The sequence below is a fragment of the Astatotilapia calliptera genome, chromosome 7 (genome assembly GCF_964374335.1).
Source record: "Astatotilapia calliptera chromosome 7, fAstCal68.1, whole genome shotgun sequence".
NCBI lineage: Eukaryota > Metazoa > Chordata > Actinopteri > Cichliformes > Cichlidae > Astatotilapia > Astatotilapia calliptera.
Window position 1 is genome coordinate 2511040 of NC_137428.1, and position 13227 is coordinate 2524266.

The 13227-nt window shown below is 40.3% G+C and overlaps 1 protein-coding gene and 1 long non-coding RNA gene across 2 annotated transcripts; one reads left to right on the top strand and one right to left on the bottom strand.

Moving 5' to 3' along the window:
• Positions 1-8284: 8284 nt before the first annotated feature.
• LOC113027275 (uncharacterized) lies at positions 8285-12661 on the bottom strand. The gene is made up of 5 exons (XM_080304040.1): positions 12049-12661; positions 11643-11809; positions 11322-11520; positions 11132-11222; positions 8285-8678 (listed from the first exon to the last, which is right to left on the bottom strand). Exons 1-5 carry the CDS (start codon positions 12178-12180, stop codon positions 8485-8487), a joined length of 783 nt encoding a protein of 260 aa, XP_080160166.1. The 5' UTR covers positions 12181-12661; the 3' UTR covers positions 8285-8484.
• On the top strand, positions 8677-9551 carry LOC113027213 (uncharacterized). Its single transcript, XR_003273001.2, has 2 exons — positions 8677-9279; positions 9361-9551. It is a non-coding gene; the product is annotated as an uncharacterized LOC113027213 (long non-coding RNA).
• Positions 12662-13227: the final 566 nt, after the last annotated feature.

Below are 13227 nucleotides of genomic sequence, written 5' to 3' on the forward strand. Positions count from 1 at the left end.
AAGTTCATCGCCCCAGAAAAGACAAGTCAAAACAAGTAAAAAAAAAATAAAAATGTAACAGCCTCCCGATTATGACCGATATATCATTTACGTCACTGATACATCCGTAACTGAAATTAACTCAGAACAATTTGTTTATTTTTTTTAAATGGTCATTCAGAATCAGAAGATTATTTACGGTGATGTTTTTGGTGGGAGTGAAACAACAATCTACTGATAAAACCAATAAAAATAAGATATGATAATAAGAAATAACCACTGTTGGAAGCCTTATTTACTCTTATCGCCTTAATCATGTGCAGTAATTAAAGTTGAAATGAGAAACTTTGCATTTGAAAGATGCTCTTCTACTGGGCACTCAAAATGCTTTCTTACAACAAGCATCATTCATCCACACCTTCATACATAATGTGCGCACATTTTAAATATAAATTAATATTACTGTAGCAGTATTTTTTTTTTTTTTTAAAAGATAAAATGGCCACATTTAAGAAGGCAGGACCTGCAGTTATTGTCCTTTTCCAGACATTTATCTGGCACTTACTTTGGGGTTTTCTGCAGCTCGTCCTCGGGGCCCTCCAGACACAGAGACAGCAGGTCATAACCCAGGATCTTCTGGGCTATGGTGAACATTTCTTTAATGTTGGGGTATTTCAAAAGTCCTCTGCCCATGCCCACAAACTGGCTGCCCTGACTGGGGAAGAGGAGCACGGAGCAGCCGCTGCTTTTGGGTCTCCGCTGAGGCGCCGCTGCTGGCTCGCTGTTCGGGGGAAAAGCGGGGGCTTCAGCCGGAGGAGGGTAATCTCCAGCCGTGGAACCGGGCTTGTTGGTGGACAGCGTCCTGCTCAGAGAGACCAGCGACCTGACCTTCCCTCTGGAAGATGCCGCCATCCTGACTGCCACTGATGCCAACATGAGCTGTTCCTCATCCAACGACGTGTCTGCAGATGAAATAAGACGCACAGCCCGCCCGGACAAACTGTAATCACCAAAAGAGTCAACTTTGCTTGAACTCAATTCTGATATCTGCTCAGCATGACACCTCACAGGGAGACGAAAACAACCGCCAGAGGAGAAAAGAACAAAATCTTCAGCGAAGGAAGATGATATCTCCAATAAAACTATTTTTGAAGCCATTATGGGACTTGACAAAAAATTTGAAGCACAACTGGAGGATATCAAGGAACAAAACAGACAAAGTGCAGCTATGGTTGCCAGCTTGGCTAAGGCTGTAGAGTTTAACGCTGCAGAGATAGCTGATTGCAAACTGAAAGTTGTTAAACTGGCAAATGCGAATGAACTGCTGCTTAAAGAAAACGAAGACTTGAAAAGAAGAGTGAGAGAACAAGAGCGCTACCGAATGAGGTGGTGCCTAAAACTGAAAGGGGTGAAGGAAGACAAAGACGAAAACATTAGAGTGAAGGTTTTGCAAACGCTTCAGAAGATTGCCCCTGACTTGAACTTAGAAGAGGCCGTTGATATTGTCCACCGCTTAGGGAAACGAGTTGATGGCAGAAACAGAAACATCATTATTCTATTCACACAGAGGCGAATTAAAGAAGAATTGTGGAGGCGCACCAAAGATTCTTCAACCTGCAAGCAAGAAGGCATCAGCTTCACAGAGATGTTGCTGCAGGAGGACATACAAGATCGACAGCGCCTATGGCCTCTGGTGGAGGAAGAAAGACGTGCAAAACTACAAATATCTGTAGTTTCCACTCCGTATATTTTCAAAACAAACTCGTTACTTTGGGTTTAACGCATTTGGGGGAAGTTAATATTTCACGTCACTGCAGGCCTTCAAACAATGAGATTTGAGCCTAAACAGTGAAAGGCAGTCGCGTTTTAATCAGTAGAGGATGTCGCATAAAAAGAGATGAAAGAACAAACCATGTACTGTAGTTTTGATTTATTTATTTTTAGCACAACACCAGAACAACCCCACGTGCCCATAATTTGCGGTACTTCAGAAAAAAAGGAGTGAACATAAAAGGGAGTAAAATGTTGTGTCAGGTAATTTCAAATGCAGCATTTCTATCACCTCAACAAACACTAACTGTGTCACAGTGTGTTGCTATCTAAAGCTCTACTTGCTGTATTTCACAGGAAGAGAAAGAATGAGAGCTAACTTCACTCAGAGATATAGAAAGAAAGAGAAAGAAACCAGGCTGTATTTAAAGGTAAGGACTGCTTAGTGATATTTGATAAAATGTAGTTGTATTTTAACAGGGACATAAAGTGCTTGTCTTACTCCCTTCTTCTAGCTCGAAATTACTTGCCAAGTGGTAAGGACCGTTCATGGTCACACGGTGAGAACATTGGTGTTGACTATGAAGAGATAGGGTCAGACAGGGGAGGGGCCAGTCAGATTTATCAACTCAACCTCCTTAAAGCATGGAGAGAGGCTGAAACCAATCTCTGGTGAGCCCGGTTAAGGAAAGAGATGAGTTGGTGCCTGAGATGCCAAATTCCAACATCCTCATTCCCGCCATTGAGATAACACTCTCACACAGGCCCAGAGAGCAGATGTTGCTGCATTGCAGATGTGTTATACCCCCTGCCCAGCCGAATGACTCTCAAAAAGAAAATTTTGCAGAAAATCAATGTGATCGCTTGGATCACTGGAATTATCATCTCGATATCTCTTGTCCTTCTTTCATTTCAGACGTCTTGAAAACAAGTTTTAACAAAGTCCTGGAGAAGTGCCCAATGCTGGAGGACCTCCTGCTTTACCCCTGGCTCAGATAAACTCCTCTCTGACACAAACACACACGCATACTGAATTCACATCTTGCCATACAAATGTGATACAGTAACCAACTTTCTTTCTTTCAGAAAAAAAGAAAATTGGGAGATTCAAAAATTTCCTCACAGTAATGTTTGCATCAGTCTATCAGACGAATCCCCTCCAAGTCCAATATTTACATCAGTTACAGTGATAATGCTTGGTGTCTACTTTCAGCCACCGCAGTAGAATGCCAGGAATGAATCTCATTGAAATTGTAGTTGCATTTGCTATTTCATTTAATTGTCATGGATGATACACAGATAACCCAACAGCAAACAGAGGAAAACAATGGGCTTAAATACACAGAGGGATAAATGAGGGAATAAGACACAGGATGAGAGCACAGCTGCGAGAAATCACAAACAACAAGACCATGGGGAAGGAAAACTGAAAACACTAACATAGTCTAAGGAGCTTAGAAAGAAAACGTCTGCACTTCTTTAAGTTGCTTGAAGACGTTCAAGCAAAGTTTAAGTTCTTTTCATCCGAGAAGGTGAAACATCTTCAAGCAACTTCAAGTCCAGACGCTTTCTTTCCAAACTCCTTAGACTACGATGACCTAGATGACTGAGAACCTTCACAGACATGAAAACACTAACACAGCACACATGACTATCAAAGTAAAACAGCAAACAAGAGACTTTTACAAAGACACAGAGTTGACACAGAGACATGACTGACTGGGGAGAAATTGGGGAACATGGAAACAAGAGTGACTAGACATGACACGTGGGACACAGGGGCAAGGCAAAGTAACAGAAACCTAAAGCCTAAGAATATAACACAAGAAGAAAACAATAAAGAGAACCAAAAACATACATAAGAATAATCAATGAATATAAATGAACAAACACAAAACACTGGGTCACAGACTCACTACCATGACAGTTAAATGTACATAATAAATACTTTAAATCAGATGACAATGTAGCTGACACTGTGTTTATTATAATGTGTGTGGTCAACCACAAATCTTCATACTGTCATCCATAGATGAGGTCTTTATACAAATGATGAAAGATAATGAAAGAAACTGTTTAATTGATATGAAATGATTGAATTATATGAAATATTATGGCTTTGTCTGCCAGTGTTTTTCTGTAAACTACTTTGAACTACTGGCAGTCAGTGAAGTCACTGAAAGGCAAGATTCTATGTTGTGTTGCCGTAGTTTCCAGAGTTTACTTATAAAGCTCACTTACAGAATTCAGTTAGAAAAGTCAAGCATTTGAAGGGTGCACATTTGAAGGAATATTAACTCAATCTTAGCTCATTACGGTTTACATTTTCGATTTTAAAGGGTCTCCGAAATTACAATGAAAAAGGAAACAAGAAAAATTGCCACTCCAGCCGATAAGAAAGATTCGGGAGATCAAGGTAAGTAAAATAATAAAATCAAATCCTGGTAAAATCCAAATCCTAGAAATGTTGACACTGTGTGAATCATTTTTGGAGCAATTGAATCATATGTTTAATTGAAAATAGCTTTAATACAAGATGTCTAATCAAAGAAAGGTTACCGGTCTTTTGGTAAAATAATGTAATAAGTTTATTCTTGGACTCAACAGTAAAAACAGACCAACAAGTGCCATCAAGATCTAAGACTTAGTAAACCTAGTATCAACTCGCACTGATCAGTTTTTTTTTTTTCATCCCAAGATTAAACTTGTGATCATTTAAGCAAAAGTAATTTCAAATTCTTTGCCATCAAACTGCTTCCAGTCTTGATGTCGGGGACTCTTTTTCACCACTGTGTTGTTGTTGTTTATAGATCGTAAGAGCAGGACTGCTAAAAGAAAGGCCAGTCCTGAAAAGAAGACCCCAATGAAAAGGAGGAGGGTCGCTGAGCAGGCTGGTCCTTCCACCAGCTCAGATGTGGTCAAAGGAGTGAAGCGCAAGGTTGTGCAAGATGAAGAGGACACAACAAAGAAAGCAAAGAGGGCTAAACTTCTCCACCATATGAGCGGTGACAAGGAGCAAGCATCCTCCTCGTTGGACTCTGGTAAAGGTAGGCTAATTAGTTGAATAAGGGGGTAGATTAAGTGTGGTTGCTAGGTTTAAGATATTGGTGTTTAGTGTTTGTGTCTATCATCCAGTGAGCTGATGTGCTTTTGGTGTTTTCCACATCTCCAGACTTGAACAACAAACAGGTGTGCGCAAAACATGGCAAAAGAAAGGCCACGGGAGACGACAGAGAGTCACCCAAGAAAAAAAAAAGGAATGTGGACCAGGACAAAAAATCAGTGGCAGACCAAAAACGTAAGTAGCAAGCAGCTTGGGTTTTATATTCAGGGGAAGGGCAAAAGGAACATTTAGGCTACAGAGGAGAGTAATTTGTGTCACAGCTGTAATAAAACAAGATTTGCTGTTTTGTCTGTTCAGGTGAATTCCAAGCCAGATATGTGGAGGAGCACCAGCTCGGAGAAGGAGGCTGCGGAGCAGTGTTTTCTGGCTACCGGATAGAAGATCGTTTTCCAGTAAGTGTTCAGATGATGGTAGTAAGACAGGCAGTAACGCAGATAATGGATAATATCGTAAACTGAGACGTCTGCTGTGTTTCCACCTTTCATTATGTCATACTGAGGAAATGCTCACCAATGCTCTGTGTCTTCTAGGTTGCCATCAAACACATTCCCAAAAATAAAGTCTACTGCAAAGTGGCGGTAAGTGTCCAACACTTGAATTAGTTTTACATTACTGGATTGAATGCGGCGTTCCTCATCATCCACTTTGTTGTAATATTTCAGGATGAAAGCGGGAAGATGCTCTCGGTGGAAGTGGCCATTATGGTTAAACTTGCAGGTGAAGCAGAAGGGTCAGTGGGAATATCAGCACCTGTGTCCTTGCTGGAGTGGTTCGACCTTGGCAAAGAGCTGATCCTGGTGCTGGAGAGACCTGTCCCCGCTGTGGACCTGCAAAAATACAAAGCAGAAAATGGAAGAACCTTACCAGAGGACAAGGCCAAGGTAGGTTGACTGGGAGAGCCTTAGACTGTACAGCATTCAATCAAGGCAGAAAAGCATTAACTCATTATTGTGTTTTTCATCTTTTCCAGGTCATTCTGAAGCAACTAGTTGATGCTGTAAAGGAACTTGAGGATAAACACATCTTTCATCGGGACATCAAGGGAGAAAACATTCTGATTGAGACCGGCTCCGATGTGCCTCGAGTTCGCATCATTGACTTTGGACTGAGCTGCTTTGTTAAACAGCGATCTCTGTATCGCGTCTTCTATGGTAACATATTCTGCTCCTGCTTTTCACAGATGTAACAATTTGTGTCTTTTGTTTTAGAAGAAATTGTAATTGTGTCTGTTTGTTAGGCACTCCTCTTCACACCCCTCCCGAGTGGTACAGGAGGAGCTGCTACAGGTGTGGACCCACCACGGTGTGGCAAATGGGAGTGGTGTTGTATGAAGCGCTTCATGCACGGCACTTTAGTACCGAGAGGTTCCTCGCAAAGAAACTGAGCATCAAAAAGCGTCTGTCCACAGGTAAGAAAACTTCACACTTCCAGATTCACTGATGCCTTGGATCACTAGAACTATCATCTTCATCTTTTTGATCTTTTCTTTCTTTCAAGGATGCCGGAATTTCTTGGAGGCATGTTTAACTACAGTCCCGGAGAAGCGCCCAACACTGGAGGAGCTCCAGCTTCACCCCTGGCTAAGATAACACACACAAACACACAATTCACACCTTATCATATAAGTGTGATACATTGTGGTAACCTCCTTTCTTTTTTCTGTTGGACAGGAATGGGTCAATCTTAAAAAATAAATAAATAAAAAATTAGCTTTTTCGGACTTCCTGTAACCCCCCCAGCCATCCCAGGAAAGGGGATCTCTCTTTGAATGGGCTTTCCCGAGGTTTCTTCCCATCGATCTGGCCCCCTGGGGAGTTTTTCCTCGTCTTCATAGAGAGCTTGGGCTGGGTCAGGAGCTCCACCAAAACTGTCTTTATTTGATGACATTAAAGTCATCAAATAAAGATGTGTTTTACTTAAAGTAAAATTGGATCAAAATAAAACTTGTTTAATTCATCTTTGCTGAGGATTCTCCTTCATTACTATTTTGTTTTGTTTGGTTTTTTTTTACCCATGGTGCATTTTGACAAATAAGAAAACTGAATCAGGTTAAAGTGTGCACAAAGACAGTCACACTGCAAATGATCTGAAGACTTGCATCTGTTGCTCTAACCCCCAACTAGTTTAGACAGATTTCCAGGTTCTACCAGAGGTTTTTTCCTTCAAGAAGGGAGTTTTTCCTTCCCACTGTTGCTGAGTGTTTGCTCATAGTGGGTTGTAAAAGCATAAAAGTTAATAAGAGGCATTCATAGCAGAGTTATCAGAGGGAACTATATAGCTTAAATATACAATTTCTACAGGACGAATTATAACTTCATTATGTATAAAAGCTTCTGTGGATAATTACTCCTATTTGTAACTTTACACAAGAGAAAGTTTGCTGTCACACTATTTATAACAGGTTGGGTTTTGTCCTCTGAGTTGAGCCTTTGGTTGCAGTTTATTGAAGAATTTCCTCTAAAGTAGCTGTTGATAAAGATTTAAAGTCCTGTTTATATACAGAAATATGCTTTAGTTCATGTTTTTTACATGTCTGCCTCAGTGGATCAGTAGAAGATCTGGCACAGGAAACTAGATGATGAAAAAAGGGTACGAATACACATATATATCTATATCTATATAGATACAGATATATATACACACACACACACAGGTTGCAACGTAGTATTTTCATTTTTTCTTAGCATTTCTTTAACGCCTTGGTGCAAAAGAATACCTGCATCTGTGTGTTGGAAAAAAGAACTACAAATTTGGAAAGGAATTTATTCATGTTCTTACTCATAGATGGAGTACATGGTTTAAAAAACACTGAGGAAACAGATATGAGGCGGCTGTATTAACATAAAAACATTAATACAGTTAAAAATGAATAACAAATTGCACGCTTAAACTTATTTCTCTACAGTTTGTACAATTAATCCATGTAACAATAGGTTCTCTCTTAATATAGTAGTTATTAAAAGATCTTTACATAAAAATACATTTTTAAGTACTCTCCAGTGGAAGTCTGTTGTGGCTTATGTTTCTAAATGACACAACCATAAAGCAGTCCACAGAATATACAAATATGTCTTTGATAAGTGAATGTTGGCTCCCACAATGGCCTGTTAAATTATTGCAAAAATAATTTACTGCATAATATGTCAGATTAGAACATGTTACAAGCACAAACTGAAGGGGAAACAATAAAAACAAAAATGAAAAAACAAATACTAAATTAAGTTAAAGGATATTTCTTACTATACTATATAATTGTATAATGTTGCGTTTGATTGCAAAAGAAAACCCACCAAGAAAAAAAGAAAGAAAGAAAAAGAGAGAATAGTTTAATATATTCAAAACACATTCTTTTCTTATATTTAAGCTGTAGCGAGATTCAGCTGGACAAAAGAGAAAGAAAATTATTACAGATTTGTTTTATTAATCATGAATAAACTTTATTATACACAACTCTAAATTTCAGTTGGTCTTAGTCAGATGTGTTTTTAATTAAATCCTGCAACACTGTGCTCGCTGCCATCACTTTATATCTTAGTGTGCAATTCAAATATATACTTATTACAATATTTTTCCCCCTTAACTCTCAACTGGCGTTTTTAAAATGTCTGTGATCATATTTGTCCGTTGACTTCTGTCTGGGCCTCGAACGATTCATCAGACAGGTTGGCAGCCTCCAACTGATGCTCCAGACTTTCATCATCGCCTCTATTCTGATCAACTCTTATCTTAAACTTAGTGATGAACTCATTACTGGCCTCCTTTTTAGGGCATGTGGGCTTTGATAACAGCCGGCTTTCCAGTCGCTCTGCAAAGAAAATTCACAAAACATTTCTTATTTGGTAAGCTTGTTAACAAATTTTAGTTCAGTTTTGCTGAAAGTTATAGCATGCATCAAGTAAGAAGCAATTGGTTTTTAAAAAGCATATACATTCCCCAAAACATTTTTATTATGTGCATTTTGGAGAATAAAAGATTGTACACAATTTCCCTTTTTAAAGTAAAAAGATTATTAAGTCTAATTCTTACTTATTCAGTAGATTAAAGTATTGAAACATCATTATTCATAAAATATGCACATTACAAAATTAAAGTTATTCAAAAACTACTCAAGTACTTACTCCAATACTCACATTATTCAAGTAAATTTAATTTTTGCCAATGTAATGTCACATAAAATCTTAATCTGAATAAGGGATTTGAACCCCACTGTCACGGCCAGGGGATCAGCAGGCCGCTGACTAGTAGTGTTCTCTCTCTCTCTCTCTCGCCAGGGCGGAACTCATGGTGGGTTCACGCCCTCGGCCCACGCCCCTCTGAGGAGGAAACACCTGGGCCTCATCAGTGCAGCCAGCATTTAAGCCAGGGAGTGGCTTCTACTCATCACTGGATCGTTGTGTGTGACTCGCGTCAGTGCAGCCCGGCTCTGAGCAAGTTCTCTTTTGCTTCCCTGTGCAAAACCTCTAACGTGTGTTTCCTTCTGTACATAGATCCCCTGGACCCGACTCTGCATCCCCCGAGCGGTGTTTGGAGAGAGAGTCAGAAGAGGAGCAAGTGTCTTTTCCCTACCTGGATTTCCCCAGAGCCTTTTCCCTGTCACCGCTTTGTATATAGCACTATCCCCTGCACTGTTTGTATATACACCTGGTGGAACTGTAATAAATACTGACTGTGCCTCTGAGTCCTGCGTGTGAGTCCTCAAGCGAACCGTGACACCCACACAGATGAGAGCTTAGCAGTGAAGCTCTCTCTTAAAATTTGAGTTATAAAGTCAGAAGTTATCACTGACAGAGATCCATGTTCTTTTAACATAAGAAAGAATATTTGCTGAAATTGACATTAATCCAAGCCCTTAAAACGCCATTTTGGATTAAGCATTTCCTTTTAGAAAAGTCTTCAATGAGCAGGAAGCTCCAGTACTGAAAAAAGAAGCCAACATCATCTGCTAAACGTGCTAAAAGTAAGTAAGTAGACTCCTATGATCAAAACACATACAGTATAAAAGTTATAGGTTACAGATCTGAAAAGTAAAACAAATGTCAAAGTGCAAAAAGACTTATGGTCCCATAGAAGTCTATTCCATTTGCCTGGAATTAGGTGAACACCTTTGTGACAGATTTAATGGCTCAGTCATTTGTTTCATGTCATATTTAATAAAAGACTGACATGGTGGCATGTGGAATTGTCCATTTTGCACATATTTGGTCATTCTAAGCGTCAGAAGGGGAAAGATCATTCTGGGAATGCCTACTGGCGAAGGATGTGTGACTGACAAGTCCAGTGTGTGAAGTTTAACTACAGTCTAAGGAGCTTGGAAAGAAAAGCATCTGGACTTCTTTAAGTTTCTTGAAGATGTTTCACTTCTCATCTGAGAAGCTTCTTCAGTTCAGAATTTCTTCAGAGAACTGAAGAAGCTTCTTGAATGAGAGGTGAAATGCTCTTCAAGAAACTTGAAGAAGTCCAGATGCTTTTCTTTCCAAGCTCCTTAGACTACGATGACCTGAACGACTGAGAACCTTAACAGACAGTTCTTCCCTTCATTCATCATGCCTGATTTCAAAACACCAAGATGGCAGTCGTGAAAACACTCATCTTGAGTCTTCATGGGACTATGGTGAGATCAGTTATGCCTCTTATGATGCTGTCCCAGACTTCAAAGCAGTATAAAACATGTTTGCAGCCTGTAACAACTGTGCATGCGCTTATTTTTCGTTTTAAGATTTCCGTGTTTAAATCATAATAAGATTTATTTTTAATTTTAATTAACTTGAGGTGAGTCAGATTCTTTCATTCAAGTCACTGAATGAATCTCTTGACATGTTTGGGGGTAGGTGCCTTTTGTAGCATTTTAATGCAATTATCTGACAGATTATATGGTCTACACCATAAGTGTCAAACTCTGGCCAAATTTGGCCCGCAGCCTAATTACATTTGGCCCGCGAAGCCATACCAAATTACTATTAGAGCTGGCCTACTGGTATTATACAGCTAATATATATATTGTTTAGTATTAAGCTTTGCTTGTTCCATATTCAGTTTTTCAGCAAAATGTGTTTGAGTCCATAAGAAAAGGTTCATTCTTATATCTGGAGGAATAAATATATTTCAATAAATATTAAAGTTAGCCCGCGACTTTGATCCAGTTTTGAATTTTGGCCCACTGTGTATTTGAGTTTGACACCCTGGTCTACACTGTTATTAACTATACTAACACTCTGTTCCAGAAGTCTGTGCTGCAAAGAGGCAAAGTGAATACCGCACCTGCAGGAGTAATGGGGGTCATCAGTCGGTTCAGCTGGATGTTCCAGTGCCGTACCTGTTGACTGGCATTCCTCAGCCTCTCCTGAACCTCCTGGAAACAAAAATCATGCAGGCATCTTCATCAGTGTTGTTTTAGAAGAGCACTAAATAAGATGCTGCTCACAAAGCCAGTCAAAACAAACTTGTTCACCTCCAGACGCTGGTGACTTCTTTGGCGAGATGCCTGCAGATCCTGGAGCTCCTGAGAGGCAGAGTTGAGGGCTGAGGGGGTGTCCTCATCGGGACTGCCATCTGACAGCTCCTGTATGGGGCTGAGGTTTTGCATTGTACGTTGCTGCTCCTGGAGGAGCTGGAAATGTTTCCTCTTTTCATCTTCAGCCTGCAGCAACCTGAAGGAGGGGAAAAAGGGAAGAAGCAACTGAAAATGTTAATACTTCTCATGGATATCTCAGATCTCCATCACAAATAAAATAATAAAGGGCCATAATAAGAGTTAGAAATCCATTGTTACCGCTCAAGCTCCAGTCTGGCCCTCTCCTCCTCCAGCCGAGCCTGGATCTCCATATTAAGGGCAACTTCCAGCTGCTGCTGTGTCAGCTCCAGCTCCCTGATCCTCTTCTTCTGTTGTTCAGCCTCCTTTTCCTTCACCTGCATCTCAGCCTGCATGCTGTCTTTTATCTATGCACACACACACACACACACAGCTACATAAACAGATGCACCAACAGAGCGGTATAAACTGACCTATTCCTGAATTACCTTTTCCTGGACTGTCATAACCATTTTTCCAAATCATTAAAGACTAGGTGTGAATTTTATAATGACAGTCAACATTTTGCTGGAGTTCTCAAAGATCAAAGTCAAGGAGAAAAGACTCTGTACATAATTGGTGTCAAGTGGAAAACTTTTTTTTTTACCATCACAGCCTCTTTCAGCTGTCTTTCCAGTTCCAGCTGCACCTCCCTCTGCTTCCTCCGCTCTCTCTCCTCTGCCTCCCTTCGGCGAGTTTCCAGTTCCCGTGCATGCTGTGAAACAGATGAAAGAGACATTGTTTGCTTTGTGTTTTCACCTCTATCCAGCAGGTGACACTAGGCCATCAGCTTCGAGGTTCAACGTATTGTGCTTTCAGCGGTGCTCTTCTTGATAACTTGGTTGAAGTAAGTGGGTATTTGAGTTCATGTTGCTTTCCTTACAGCTGTAAGTAATCTGCTCATTCCGCTTTTGATCTTTGGCACCAACAAGTGATTTTTTCCCAGAGAAGTGCTGCTCACAGGAGATTTCCTCCATTTCAGACCATTTTCTATAAACCGGTTAGATGGTTGTACAGTTTCTGAAATACTCAGACAAGCCTGTCCGACACAAACAACAATGCATGTTCAAAGTCATTTAAATCCCCTTTGACCTTCAGCAGGTCATCTTATTAATGTATACATGCCTAAATGCACTGAGCTGCTGCTATGTGATAGGCTGATTAGGTATTTGACCTAATGAGCAGCTCAACAGGTGTATCTAACAAAAATTTGGCCAGTGAGTGTACAGTGGGGCAAAAAAGTATTTAGTTAGCCACCGATTGTGCAAGTTCCCCCACTTAACATAAGAGTTATGAGTTATAAGATGCAGGTCGATGTGTAAAAATAACTCAGTTGTTTGGTGGTGGCTATGGCAGGGCTTCCACAGAGGCAGCAGGTGGATGAGGGAAGGGGAAGCAGGAGGAGAGCCCCGAGGCGGCCACCAGTCCGAGTGTCAGGTGAACTGAACTTCAGGTAAGAAGTTATGACCTGCAGTCTATCTGGGTCAGATATAAACCAAGTTTAGGTGGAGTTTATTTTCGTTGTGCTGACTTTTTACAGTCAGTTACAATACCTCATACTGTGTGAGCTAGCATGACGAGTTTATACAGATGTTCGGTTGCTATGATGTTACTGATAGTGAACTTTATTTTATTCATAAAGTTAGTTAGTAGAGTTGCCAACAGCTCCTTAAAAAATGGAATGGTCCCTCATTCATAGAAAATATTACGCGTTTGGTATTGAGCTGAGAAGAGACGCAGTTTGTCCCGGACTTCAGCTAGGATGGAAAAAGACACAAAACTGGAT

What these genes read in the sequence shown, in the direction of transcription:
- LOC113027275 (XM_080304040.1), bottom strand. Translation starts at nt 12,180, where the DNA reads ATGTCTCTTTCATCTGTTTCACAGCATGCACGGGAACTGGAAACTCGC. An exon ending in GCCAGACTGGAGCTTGAGCG is followed by an intron (nt 11,521 to 11,642) that starts GTAACAATGGAT and finishes CCCCTCCTTCAG; the next exon opens with GTTGCTGCAGGCTGAAGATG. An exon ending in GAAGTCACCAGCGTCTGGAG is followed by an intron (nt 11,223 to 11,321) that starts GTGAACAAGTTT and finishes TTTTGTTTCCAG; the next exon opens with GAGGTTCAGGAGAGGCTGAG.